The sequence below is a fragment of the Nerophis ophidion genome, linkage group LG03 (genome assembly GCF_033978795.1).
Source record: "Nerophis ophidion isolate RoL-2023_Sa linkage group LG03, RoL_Noph_v1.0, whole genome shotgun sequence".
Classification (NCBI taxonomy): Eukaryota; Metazoa; Chordata; class Actinopteri; order Syngnathiformes; family Syngnathidae; genus Nerophis; species Nerophis ophidion.
The window spans coordinates 30,045,480-30,058,592 of NC_084613.1; the positions used below are offsets into that span (position 1 = coordinate 30,045,480).

The 13,113-nt window shown below is 35.0% G+C and overlaps 1 protein-coding gene across 2 annotated transcripts in view; it reads left to right on the top strand.

The window, feature by feature from the left end:
- The window catches only part of znf710a (zinc finger protein 710a), a 39,797-nt gene extending 27,421 nt beyond the window's left edge, over window positions 1-12,376 (top strand). For both annotated transcript variants that reach the window (XM_061894811.1, XM_061894810.1), the window contains one exon: window positions 12,120-12,376. In XM_061894811.1, the coding sequence (XP_061750795.1) occupies window positions 12,120-12,298 (179 nt within the window). In that variant the 3' untranslated portion in view covers window positions 12,299-12,376. The remainder of the gene's footprint in view (window positions 1-12,119) is intronic.
- Window positions 12,377-13,113: the final 737 nt, after the last annotated feature.

Genomic DNA, 13,113 nt, shown 5'->3' on the forward strand with positions numbered 1-13,113 from the left:
ATTAACATGCAAAAATCACTTTTTATTCTGATGTTTAACATTAGTTTTAGGTGATACTACAAGTTTGTGTTATTTTCAAATCTTTTTTTATTTGGCCCTCAAAATGCTGGAAATAATATTGGTCAATAAAGTAATGTAACTTTTCATACTAAATATATTCAGTTCAGTCCCGTTCAGTTCAGTTTCAGTTTTTTTGGAATATGCATACGATACAATGTAATGAATCACATATTCCCAGTTGTTATTTTATGGCACGTCCGAAAAGGAGTAGGAAGAAGCAGAGCTCATTAAATCCTACTCCTTTTCATACCGTAGCAATTTTATCCAATTTCCTTGTTCTCTGTAACAGAACAGTGAAAAAAGAAATAATAAATAAATAATATACCATAGTAAGCAAACACATGTTAAATACACAAATAATCTTTGTCTCAATAAAAATAAAAATAAATAAATAAATACATTATTTATTTTTAGTCTTTCTTTCTATTTTGGGAGGGAAAACAATGTAATCGCAAATTATGTTAACTTAAACATTGTCTAATTATGCAAAAATATATTATCAAACATTCAAACCATATCTTGAATATAAATAAATGCTAATAATAATGATTTCAAATCAAGTTATCCATGAAATTGTGCAATGTAAAAGTAGCAATTGATTTCATGGTAAAATGGTGAAATGTACTGTGGTTTTTACAGCATTTTTCTTTAAATGAAAAAAAAACCCAGAACTTTTTTTTACTGTAATAAACTCTGGTGCCGTGTTGGCGTTTACAGTAATACACCCAAAAATATACAGTTGTTGATTTACGGTAAAAAAACAAAAAAACAAAAAAAACTGGCAGCTCAGGTGCCACATTTTTACTGTAAAATTTCAGTTTTTTTATTTATAGTAAAAAAACAAATGTACATTTTACAGTAAAATTTTGGCAACTGAGCTGCCTTTTTTTTTTACCATATAAAAAGCAGTACTGTTTTTCCATTTTCAGTAATATACTCTAAATTCTGAGGTGAAATTATTGCAACTTACCATATTATTTTTACATTTTAGTTTTTAAAAAATCCACTCATAAAATGCATTAAAACATGGTGTATTAATGGTATTCACTGTTAGAAGCGGCCCTCTTGGGCTAAACATAACTGCAATGCGGCCCTCAGTGAAAACAACTTCGACACATGCATTTAATGATTAATTGAAAGCAACAGAATATGATTTATTTTTTATTTTTTATTGAATTAATGCACATAATCAATTGTTGCAGTTGGCTGGCGTAAAGATGTGTTTCTTCTTCATGTTCCTTGATTATTTTGTGTTAAGATGCATTAAATGATGCATATTTTATTTTGTCAATGTAATTCAACTTCCAAATGAGGGATGTAAAAATGGCCATCCCTTGTTTATCGCTCTTTGAATTGAATTGGCTGCGGACATGACCGTAATAAATGCATTTCCGCGAAGTAGGAATCAATAATCATAAATCCTTATTACAAAACTGTTAACGACCTTCTAAGTACATTTTTCAACATTATGAGAGCCCTCTAGCCTCTGAGCCAATCAAAGGCCACGATACTGAACAGCACGCTCTGATTGGTTTGGTCTCCTCTAGTGGCCGATGCAACCTTAGTATTGATATATTTTTTTTGTTTATTTCACCAATTTTTGTCTGACATTGTTTAATTTAGGACCAAAGAATTGTAGAATATAAAAATATGCGACATGCTGAAGCCGCAGTATTTGAAACGTAATATGGAGAGGGAAAATTCCTTACATTGATTCTCAAACTGTCATACGTGGTACGCAGGCTCCATCTAGTGGTACACCAAAACAAATGTATTCTGTGTTTTATTTTCCTCTATTTAAACACAGTGTTACTGTTCAAACTGTGTGTAATGTTACTCCGTCCAAAATATTAAAAATATTTTTTTAAATAAAACCTCAGCCTTGTTTTTAATGAATACTTGGGCCTACTACTGTATTTTAATGTTGATCATTATTGTGGTACTTGGAGAGCCAATTGTTTTCTAAGGTGCAATGATCATAAAACCGTGACTGATTATTGCACTTTGATACATTTCCTGGAAAAGTAGCTTGCTAGCTAGCTTAAATGTTGTTTTTTTTGTCCTGTCCAGCTTCTCAGGCAAATCCTATAGTTGATGTAGTTGCCCATATCGGCTGTTCAGATTTACTTTACAAAAGGGAAGTGTAGGATACTTCTCTTGTTGCCTTATTTGAAGTTGACTTTATTAAATGTATTTATATTATCATTTGGTGCAGCCGGGCCAGAGCAGGAGGGGATAGAAAGAGAAAAAAAGGAAGACAGTGGGGGAAATTGTGGGGATAAGAGGGGGATTAGACAGAGAGACCAAAACAACAACAGCAAACACAACAACAACAACAATAGAACGACACCGGCACATACGATATGTACAAATATGATCGTAAAAGTGATAGCAAAGAAACAGTTAGTGAAATAAATAAAAATATAGAAATGACAATGAGCATTTTTACACTACAACTGTAGCAATACAAATACCAAAAGAAAAAGCGCTATTGATCATGAACAATACCAATAGTTTACCTCTATCATCAATGATACAGTTGATCAAATGCAACAGTACGTATACAAAATGATAACTAGAAAGAAAGAAAAAAAAAAGGAATACCAAAAGATGGAAGGGAAGAGAGAGAGGCAACCTATATTAATCTTGTAGATTGTTATAGTAAAAATAGGTTAAGCTTTGTCAGTATGCCACGTGTTACCCAGTTTACCCTAGGGCAGGGGTAGGGAACCTATGGCTCTAGAGCCAGATGTGGCTCTTTTGAGGACTGCATCTGGCTCTCAGATAAATCTTAGCTGACATTGCTTAACACGATAAGTAATGAATAATTCTGCTGGTAATCACAGTGTCAAAAATAACGTTCAAAATATAAAACATTCTCATGCATTTTAATCCTTTCATCTGGTTTCTACCGCACCTGTTCAAAAAGTCGTATTAATGGTAAGAAGTATTTTATTTATTGTTGGTTCGCTTCAGAATAACAGTTTTATTATTTTATTACACTCTAAAAATGTTGGTTTTATTTAAAAATGCACGCATTTAGATGTGTTCAGTCTTAAAAAAATATGATATAACTCTCACGAAAGTACTTTTTAAAATATTTGGCTTGTATGACTCTCTCAGCCAAAAAGGTTCCCGACCCCCGCCCTAGGGCAACAACGTTGATAAATGTTTGATGAAACGTGATTATGTGCATGAGTGTATGTATGTATATGTACTTGTATATGAACAGAATGTGTATATGAATGTTTGTACAGTAAATGTATATGTACAGTAGCTTAAATGCTAACGTGAATACAAGACTCATTGACATCTTTGCACATTACAAATATCCTACCCCACATTGCTGTCTGAACAACTTTGATATGAAGTGAAAGTAAAAAGTCAAGTGGCAACCCCTCGTTCTGCTTTTATCTTTGCCATTAAGCAACACTCTAAAAATTTCACAAATTAAAAAAATATATATACTTTCGCTCATAATACCCCTGATATGAATTTAAATTTTGTTTGGTCTTCTTGCCTTTTTCTAAAATATTTTCTTCTCATTAAAACAACATTGTGTATTTGAATGTTAGTCACCTCTTTGTCACATTGACATAGGAATGACGCTTCAAAGACGTTTTGATGACGAGCAATTTTCCCTAGGGCAGGGTGTCCAAACTTTTTGACTTATGGCTAAAAACATTTTGGCCGGGGGCCGAAAGCCAACAGCATGTGAACTAAAAATATATATAGCCTATAGATATATGGACGCAAGGCATTTAAACAACGTTGACTATACACACTTGTCCATTTTAAAAATGACCTTGAAAAAATGTCGCAAAATAGTAAATTGAGACAAGATTGGTGTCTATAGTTGGATCTACCTTGTTGGTTGGGAAATGATCAAATCAACGTCAGAACCCAACATTGATTCAACATCGTCATAAAGAATGTTGTTCCAATGGACCAAACAACATTATTAAAGTCACAAAGGACTTAAAGTTAGTATTATTTGCAGATGACACAACTGTGTTTTGTTCAGGAGAGAACACATAGATGCTAATACAAATAATAACAGAAGAAGTTAACAAAACAAAAAGATGGTTTGACAAAAACAGACTATTTGAATCTCAGTAAAATTAAAATAAGGATATTCAGTAACAGTAGAAGAGCAAGTCAAAAACAAATACAAATAGATATTGAAAGTAGAGATGTCCAATAATGGCTTTTTTGCTGATATCCGATATTCCGATATTGTCCAACTCTTAATTACCGATTCCGATATCAACCAGTATCGATATACACAATCATGTAATTAACACACAATTATGCCTAATTTTGTTGTGATGCTGGATGCATTAAATAATGTAACACAGTTTTCCAAAATAAATCAACTTAAGTTATGGAAAAAAAATGCCAACATGGCACTGCCATATTTATTATTGAAGTCACTAAGTGCATTATATTTTTTAACATGCCTCAAAAGAGGAGGTTGAGGTGGGCGGGGTGGAGGTGGGGGGTAGAGAGTAGTGAGGGAGTGTAAATTGTAGCGTCCCGCGAGAGTTAATGCTGCAAGGGGTTCTGGGTATTTGTTCTGTTGCGTTTATGTCGTGTTACAGTGTGGATGTTCTCCCAAAATGTGTTTTTCATTCTTGTTTGGTGTGGGTTCACAGTGTGGGGCATATTTGTAACAGTGCTAAAGTTGTTTATATGGCCACCCTCAGTGTGACCTGTATGGCTGTTGACCAAGTATTACATTGTATCGTATGTATGTTCCAAATAAACTGAAACTGAATTGAACTGAACTGAACTGAATGTTAGGACCTAATTCCACAAGTTCTCAGTGTTGTTTTAATGTCTTGTGCCTGCTGGGATGTGTACATATTTTATTCATATAATGGATATATAATATCCATCCATCCATCCATTTTCTACCGCTTATTCCCTTTCGGGGTCGCGGGGGGCGCTGGCGCCTATCTCAGCTACAACCGGGCGGAAGGCAGGGTACACCCTGGACAAGTCGCCACGTCATCGCAGGGCCAACACAGATAGACAGACAACATTCACACTCACATTCACACACTAGGGCCAATTTAGTGTTGCCAATCAACCTATCCCCAGGTGCATGTCTTTGGAAGTGGGAGGAAGCCGGAGTACCCGGAGGGAACCCACGCATTCACGGGGAGAACATGCAAACTCCACACAGAAAGATCCCGAGCCTGGATTTGAACCCAGGACTGCAGGAACTTCGTATTGTGAGGCAGACGCACTAACCCCTCTGCAACCGTGAAGCCTTGGATATATAATATTAATTATATAATTGGTTAAGAGTGTGTGAAGGTTTAACTCCTAGCTTGTTAAACCTTCACACACTCTTAACCAATTATATAATGGATATATAATATTAATTATATAATTGGTTAAGAGTGTGTGAAGGTTTACCTCCTAGCTTGTTTTCGTCCGTGATGACCTCCTTAAAGTTTTGTAATCATTAAGAAATATCAAGCAGCTAAAATGCTCCAAACATGGATAAGTGTGGAGTGCGTTTTGCATTTTCCCATCATGCTTTGGAATGGATTTAAATGGGTGTATTTTTTTTTTTATTAAATCTTTATGGTGAATTAACTTTTTTTTTTTTTTTTATAATATCCACAAAATTCTTTGAGCGAGTTGTTATTTGTGACCATGACTTTGTGTCTTAGTTGTATTTTTTATTTTATTTTTTGCGCCATGAATGGGAAAGGTTATTTAGGTTGGGTCAATAAGCAAATGATGTGCTGTAGTTCCTCCAAATCAATATTTATGGTCTCGTGATGGTGTCAAAATGGTGTCAAAGTTGTGGCAGGTGTGAGAGTTATCAGAAATAAATTTGGAAACTATTAGTGGGGCAGCTTCCTTATCAAGCTTGTGACGTCTCCTGGGTAAAACTGTAGTTAAGACAGCCCTGCACTCTGTAACACCTGTGACAACAAAGCCCCTATGGCGGGGGTGTCAAACTTGTTTTCATTGAAGGCCAAATCGCAGTTAGGGTTGCCCTCAGAGGGCCGCTTTTAACAATGAGTAATATATGAATATAAATATGAATATACATACATACATACATATTGCGCTCTACCACGGTATCGAGCACTATTCTCTGGATAATCCAATCAAGACATACATACATACATATATATATACAAACCCCGTTTCCATATGAGTTGAGTTTATACCAAAATGGATACATGGATGATACAGCAGAGGATTGGGAGAATGTCATGTGGTCAGATGAAACCAAAATAGAACTTTTTGGTATAAACTCAACATGTCGTGTTTGGAGGAAGAAGAATACTGAGTTGCATCCCAAGAACACCATACCTACTGTGAAGCATGGGGGTGGAAACATGCAAGTAAAGCATTTAGCTTTATTTTAACCCCAAAAATATAAGATATCAAATTTTGATTTTGATAATATTGAATTTTATTTTTTATTTTTTTTTACAGTGTACATAAAAAGTACATATATTATTTAAATACATAGGTAAAATAATATTTAATTCGCTTTTACAAGCTGCCCTCTGATGGCGGCCATAATTGCGATGTAGCCCTCAAGGAAAATAAATTGGACTCCCCGATAAGTGAATGACACATAGCACTCATACATCTTTAATGGACTAACAATGTGAAAAGAAGTTAACCACTGTATAGTACAACTTTAGAAAATTAAGTAGTGCACTAACCCTTTCTCTGATGATATGTAAATTACACATAGTGGTGAGGCATTACTCGTGCATCATTCATTTTGACATTAATTACTTGTGTTAATGTTTAAACTGCTTAATTTTAAAGTTTTAATATGCAGCAGTGTATTTACACTTTCTCTGATGATGTGTGAAAGACACAGTGGGAGGCACCACTCATGCAGCATGCATTATAACATTCCTAACTGATTTAACATTTTACATAGAAGTTAACTACTGTATATACAAAATAATTTTTAAAAAAGTATTGTGCGTACCCTTTCTATGAAGATGCATAAAGGGTACATGGCAGGAGGCAGCACTCGTGCATCATGTATTATAAAATTCTGAACTGGTGTAAAAGCATAACAAATATGTTAACCACTGTATTTTAAAACTTTAAAAAATAACTAGTGCACTAACCCTATCTCTGATGATACATAATGACACATAGTGGGAGGCAGCACTTGTGCATCATTCATTTTAACATTATTTACTGGTGGAAACGTGTAATAAGAAGTCAGCTGCTTAATTTTAATGTTTTAATATGCAGCAGTGTACTTACAATTTTTCTGATGACGCGTGAAGGACACATAGCGGGAGGCAGCCCTCGTGCAGCATGCATTATAACATTCTTAACTGATTTAACATTTTAAATAGAAGTTAACCACTGTATAATCAAACTTGAGGTATTGTGCTTACCCTTTCTATAAGATTTGTAAAGGGTATATGGAGCGAGGCAGCACTCATGCATTATAGCATTTTGAACTGGTTTTAAAGCATAAAAAATAAGTTAACCTCTGTACATTAAAACTTAAAAAAATTAGTATTGTACTTACCCTTTCTATGAAGATGCGCGGCGGATACACAGCGAGAGGCAGCACTCGTGCATCATGCATTATAACATTGGGAACTGGTGTTAAAATGTAATAAATAAGTTAACCACTGTATATTAAAACTTGAAAAAATAAGTATTCTACTTACCTTTTCTATGAAGATGCATTAAGGATACATAGTGGAAGGCAGCACTCATGCATCATGCATTATAACATTTTGAACTGGGGTTGAATCGGAAAAAATAACTTAACAACTCTATATTAAAACCTCTAAGAAAAAGTATTGTACTTACCCTTTCTATGAAGATGCGTGGCGGATACATAGTGGAAGGCAGCACTCGTGCATCATGCATCATAACATTTTGAACTGTTTTTAAAGTGTAATAAATAAGTTAACCACTGTATATTAATACTTCAAACAAATAAGTATTGAACTTACACTTTCCATGAAGATGCGTGACGATACATAACGGGAGGCAGCACTCGTGCATCATGCATTATAACATTTTGAACTGGTGTTAAAGCATAAAAAAATAAGTTATCCACTGTGTATTAAAACTTCAAAAAATATGTATTGTACTTACCCTTTCCATGAAGATGCGTGAAGGATACATAGTGGGAGGCAGCACTCGTGCATTATAACATTTTGAAGTGGTGTTAAAGCATAAAAAATAAGTTAACCACTGTATATTAAAACTTCAAAAAATATGTATTGTACTTACCCTTTCTATGAAGATGCATGACAGATACATAACCGGAGGCAGCACTCATGCACCGTGCACCACAACATTTTGAACTGATGTTAAAGCATAGAAAATAAGTTAACCACTGTATATTAAAACTTAAAAAAAAAAGTATTGTACTTACCCTTTCTATGAAGATGCGTGGCAGACACATAGCGGGAGGCAGCACTCGTGCATCATGCATTATAACATTTTGAACTGGTGTTAAATCGGAAAAAATAAGTTACCCACTGTATATTAAAACATCTAAAAAAAAAAATATTGTACTTACCCTTTCTATGAAGATGCGTGACGGATACACAACGGGAGGCAGCACTCGTGCATCATGCATTATAACATTTTCAACTGGTGTTAAATCGGAAAAAATAAGTTACCCACTGTGTATTAAAACTTCTAAAAATATGCATTGTACTTACCCTTTCTATGAAGATGCATTAAGCATACATAGCGGGAGGCAGCACTCGTGCATCAAACTTTGTAACATTTTGAACTTGTGTAAAAGCATAACAAAATAACTTAACCACTCTATATTAAAACTTCAAAAAATGTTAACCACTGTAGATTAAAACTTCTAAAAATTTGAATTGTACTCACCCTTTCTATGAAGATGCGTGGTGGATACATAACGGGAGGCAGCACTCGTGCATCATGCATTAAAACATTTTGAACTGGTGTTGAAGCGTAAAAAAATAAGTTATCCACTGTGTATTAAAACTTCAAAAAATATGCATTGTACTTACCCTTTCTATGAAGATGCATTAAGCATGCATAGCGGGAGGCAGCACTCGTGCATCAAACTTTGTAACATTTTGAACTTGTGTAAAAGCATAACAAAATAACTTAACCACTCTATATTAAAACTTCAAAAAATAATATTGTACTTACCCTTTCTATAAAGACGCGTGAAGGATACATAGTGGGAGGTAGCACTCGTGCATTATAACATTCCGAACTGGTGTTAAATCGGAAAAAAAATGTTAACCACTGTAGATTAAAACTTCTAAAAATTTGAATTGTACTCACCCTTTCTATGAAGATGCGTGGCGGATACACAGCGAGAGGCAGCACTCGTGCATCATGCATTATAACATTGGGAACTGGTGTTAAAATGTAATAAATAAGTTAACCACTGTATATTAAAACTTGAAAAAATAAGTATTCTACTTACCTTTTCTATGAAGATGCATTAAGGATACATAGTGGAAGGCAGCACTCATGCATCATGCATTATAACATTTTGAACTGGGGTTGAATCGGAAAAAATAACTTAACAACTCTATATTAAAACCTCTAAGAAAAAGTATTGTACTTACCCTTTCTATGAAGATGCGTGGCGGATACATAGTGGAAGGCAGCACTCGTGCATCATGCATCATAACATTTTGAACTGTTTTTAAAGTGTAATAAATAAGTTAACCACTGTATATTAATACTTCAAACAAATAAGTATTGAACTTACACTTTCCATGAAGATGCGTGACGGATACATAACGGGAGGCAGCACTCGTGCATCATGCATTATAACATTTTGAACTGGTGTTAAAGCATAAAAAAATAAGTTATCCACTGTGTATTAAAACTTCAAAAAATATGTATTGTACTTACCCTTTCCATGAAGATGCGTGAAGGATACATAGTGGGAGGCAGCACTCGTGCATTATAACATTTTGAAGTGGTGTTAAAGCATAAAAAATAAGTTAACCACTGTATATTAAAACTTCAAAAAATATGTATTGTACTTACCCTTTCTATGAAGATGCATGACAGATACATAACCGGAGGCAGCACTCATGCACCGTGCACCACAACATTTTGAACTGATGTTAAAGCATAGAAAATAAGTTAACCACTGTATATTAAAACTTAAAAAAAAAAGTATTGTACTTACCCTTTCTATGAAGATGCGTGGCAGACACATAGCGGGAGGCAGCACTCGTGCATCATGCATTATAACATTTTGAACTGGTGTTAAATCGGAAAAAATAAGTTACCCACTGTATATTAAAACATCTAAAAAAAAAAATATTGTACTTACCCTTTCTATGAAGATGCATGGTGGATACATAGCGGGAGGCAGCACTTGTGCATCATGCATTATAACTTTTCGAACTGGTGTTAAAGCGTAAAAAAAATAAGTTATCCACTGTGTATTAAAACTTCAAAAAATATGCATTGTACTTTCCCTTTCTATGGAGATGCGTGACAGATACATAACCAGAGGCAGCACTCATGCTTCAAGCATTATAACATTTTGAACTGGTGTTAAAGCATAAAAAATAAGTGAACCACTGTATATTAAAACTTAAAAATATATATATATATATTTTACTTACCCTTTCTATGAAGACGCATTAAGATACATAACTGGAGGCAGCACTCATGCATCAAGCATTAAAACATTTTGAACTGGTGTTAAATCAGAAAAAATAACTTAACAACTCTATATTAAAACTTAAAAAAAAAAAGTATTGTACTTACCCTTTCAGAGAAGATGCGTGGCGGATACATAGCGGGAGGCAGCACTCGTGCATCATGCATTATAACATTTTGAACTGGTGTTGAAGCGTAAAAAAATAAGTTATTTACTGTGTATTAAAACTTCAAAAAATAATATTGTACTTCTATAAAGAAGCGTGAAGGATACATAGTGGGAGGTAGCACTCGTGCATTATAACATTCCGAACTGGTGTTAAATTGGAAAAAATAAGTTAACCACTGTAGATTAAAACTTCTAAAAAGAAGAATTGTACTCACCCTTTCTATGAAGATGCGTGGCGGATACACAGCGAGAGGCAGCACTCGTGCATCATGCATTATGACATTGGGAACTGGTGTTAAAGCATAAAAAATAAGCTACCACTGTATATTAAAACAAAAAAAAATACATATTGTACTTACCCTTTCTATGGAGATGTGTGACGGATACATAACCAGAGGCAGCACTCATGCACCGTGCACTATAACATTTTGAACTGGTGTTAAAGCATAAAAAATAAGTTAACCACTGTGTATTAAAACTTTACTTACCCTTTCTATGAAAATGCATTAAGGATACATAACTGGAGGCAGCACTCATGCATCATGCATTATAAGGTTTTGAACTGGTGTTAAATCAGAAAAAATTACTTAACAACTCTATATTAAAACTTTAAAAAAAAAAAAAAAGTATTGTAATTAACCTTTCTATGAAGATGCGTGGTGGATACATAGCGGGAGGCAGCACTCATGCATCATGCATTATAACATTTTGAAATGGTTTTTAAGTGTAATAAATAAGTTAACCACTGTATATTAAAACTTTAAAAACTAAGTATTGTACTCACCCTTTCAAAGAAGATGCATTAAGGATACATAACTGGAGGCAGCACTCATGCATCGTGCATTATAACATTTTGAACTGGTGTTACAGCTTAGAAAATAAGTTAAACATTGTGTATTAAAACTTCAAAAAAATAAGTATTGTACTTACCCTTTCTATGAAGATGCGTGGTGGATACATAGCGGGAGGCAGCACTCGTGCATCATGCATTATAACATTCCTAACTTGTGTATAAAGACTGCTGTACAGTACAATAATTTAAAGCTAAAAAAAAAAAAAAAAAAAGCACAAGTAGTGTACTCACCTATGACTTAGCGCTGGTGAAGTCCTGGGCAGCCAGGACATAACGGTTCATCGCTAGAAATAAGTTTGATTGTTATCATCATATGTCTTGTTGAGGACTGAGTGGAATCCCAACGTGTTTCGGTCATTTCATTTCTGTCTTGTCCTCCTCTTTCAGAGCCGCCTCAGGACGCAGAAAGTCAGGAGAACTACGAGGAGGAGAGCTTTGAATTCAGCCAGCGAGAGAACCGGGCAATTAACAACAACAACACAAACACAACAGGTGTTGCTAAAGTGTCTCCAATGGAGTATTACAGCACCTATGGGAAGGGAACAGCGCGCTGCAGCACTGCATGAGTTTGAATGTTGTTTTTGTTTTTGTTTTTTCAAAGAGCTTGTGTTTGTTCTTCAAGCTAAACTGCACATTCAAATGCACTGGACTTAAGAAATGACTCGTTTTCCAATTACACTCACTGGTTCCAATTAGTTACACCAAACATAAGGTAGGAGTGTTCAAAGTGTGGACAAATACAACTGCTGCTTCCCCTAATTAATCCCAAAATTACTGCCTGCTCAAACCAAACATAGATTACTCCCGCTCACCTTAAATGCAACTCATTCCGCCTTTGGCGTTACTTAAAGGGGCCATTTGCAACCTTTACGCGGCCGTGTTTTAAGTTATGATGTACTCCTTAACATTTTTGGCCTCGGAAAAGATCCAATTTCGAGTCCCGATCCTATACTGTGATAATAGTTTATATATTTTTATAGCAAGTAACTTGAGTAAACACAATTTATAAAGAATATCTTATTACATTTTTAATTGTGACTGCACAATAATGAAAGCAACAACTACTATTGGCTGTGTTTGTAAACAATAACAACCCAAACATATTTAATAATAAATACAAGACAAAGAAAAATATTGAGCTAATCATTTAGCATTTATATGCTATACCAGGCTCTTTCCCCCCCATAACGTCACGTCACTGGGGGGGAAAGAGCCTGAGCTAGTGCACGAAGTCGAGAAATTCTGGCTGGATATAGTCGGACTCACTTCGACGGACACCAAGGGCTCTGGAACCACTTCTCTCGAGAGGGATTGGACCCTCTTCCACTCTGGCGTTGCCGGCAGTGAGAGGCGACGGGCTGGGGTGGAAATTCTTGTTTCC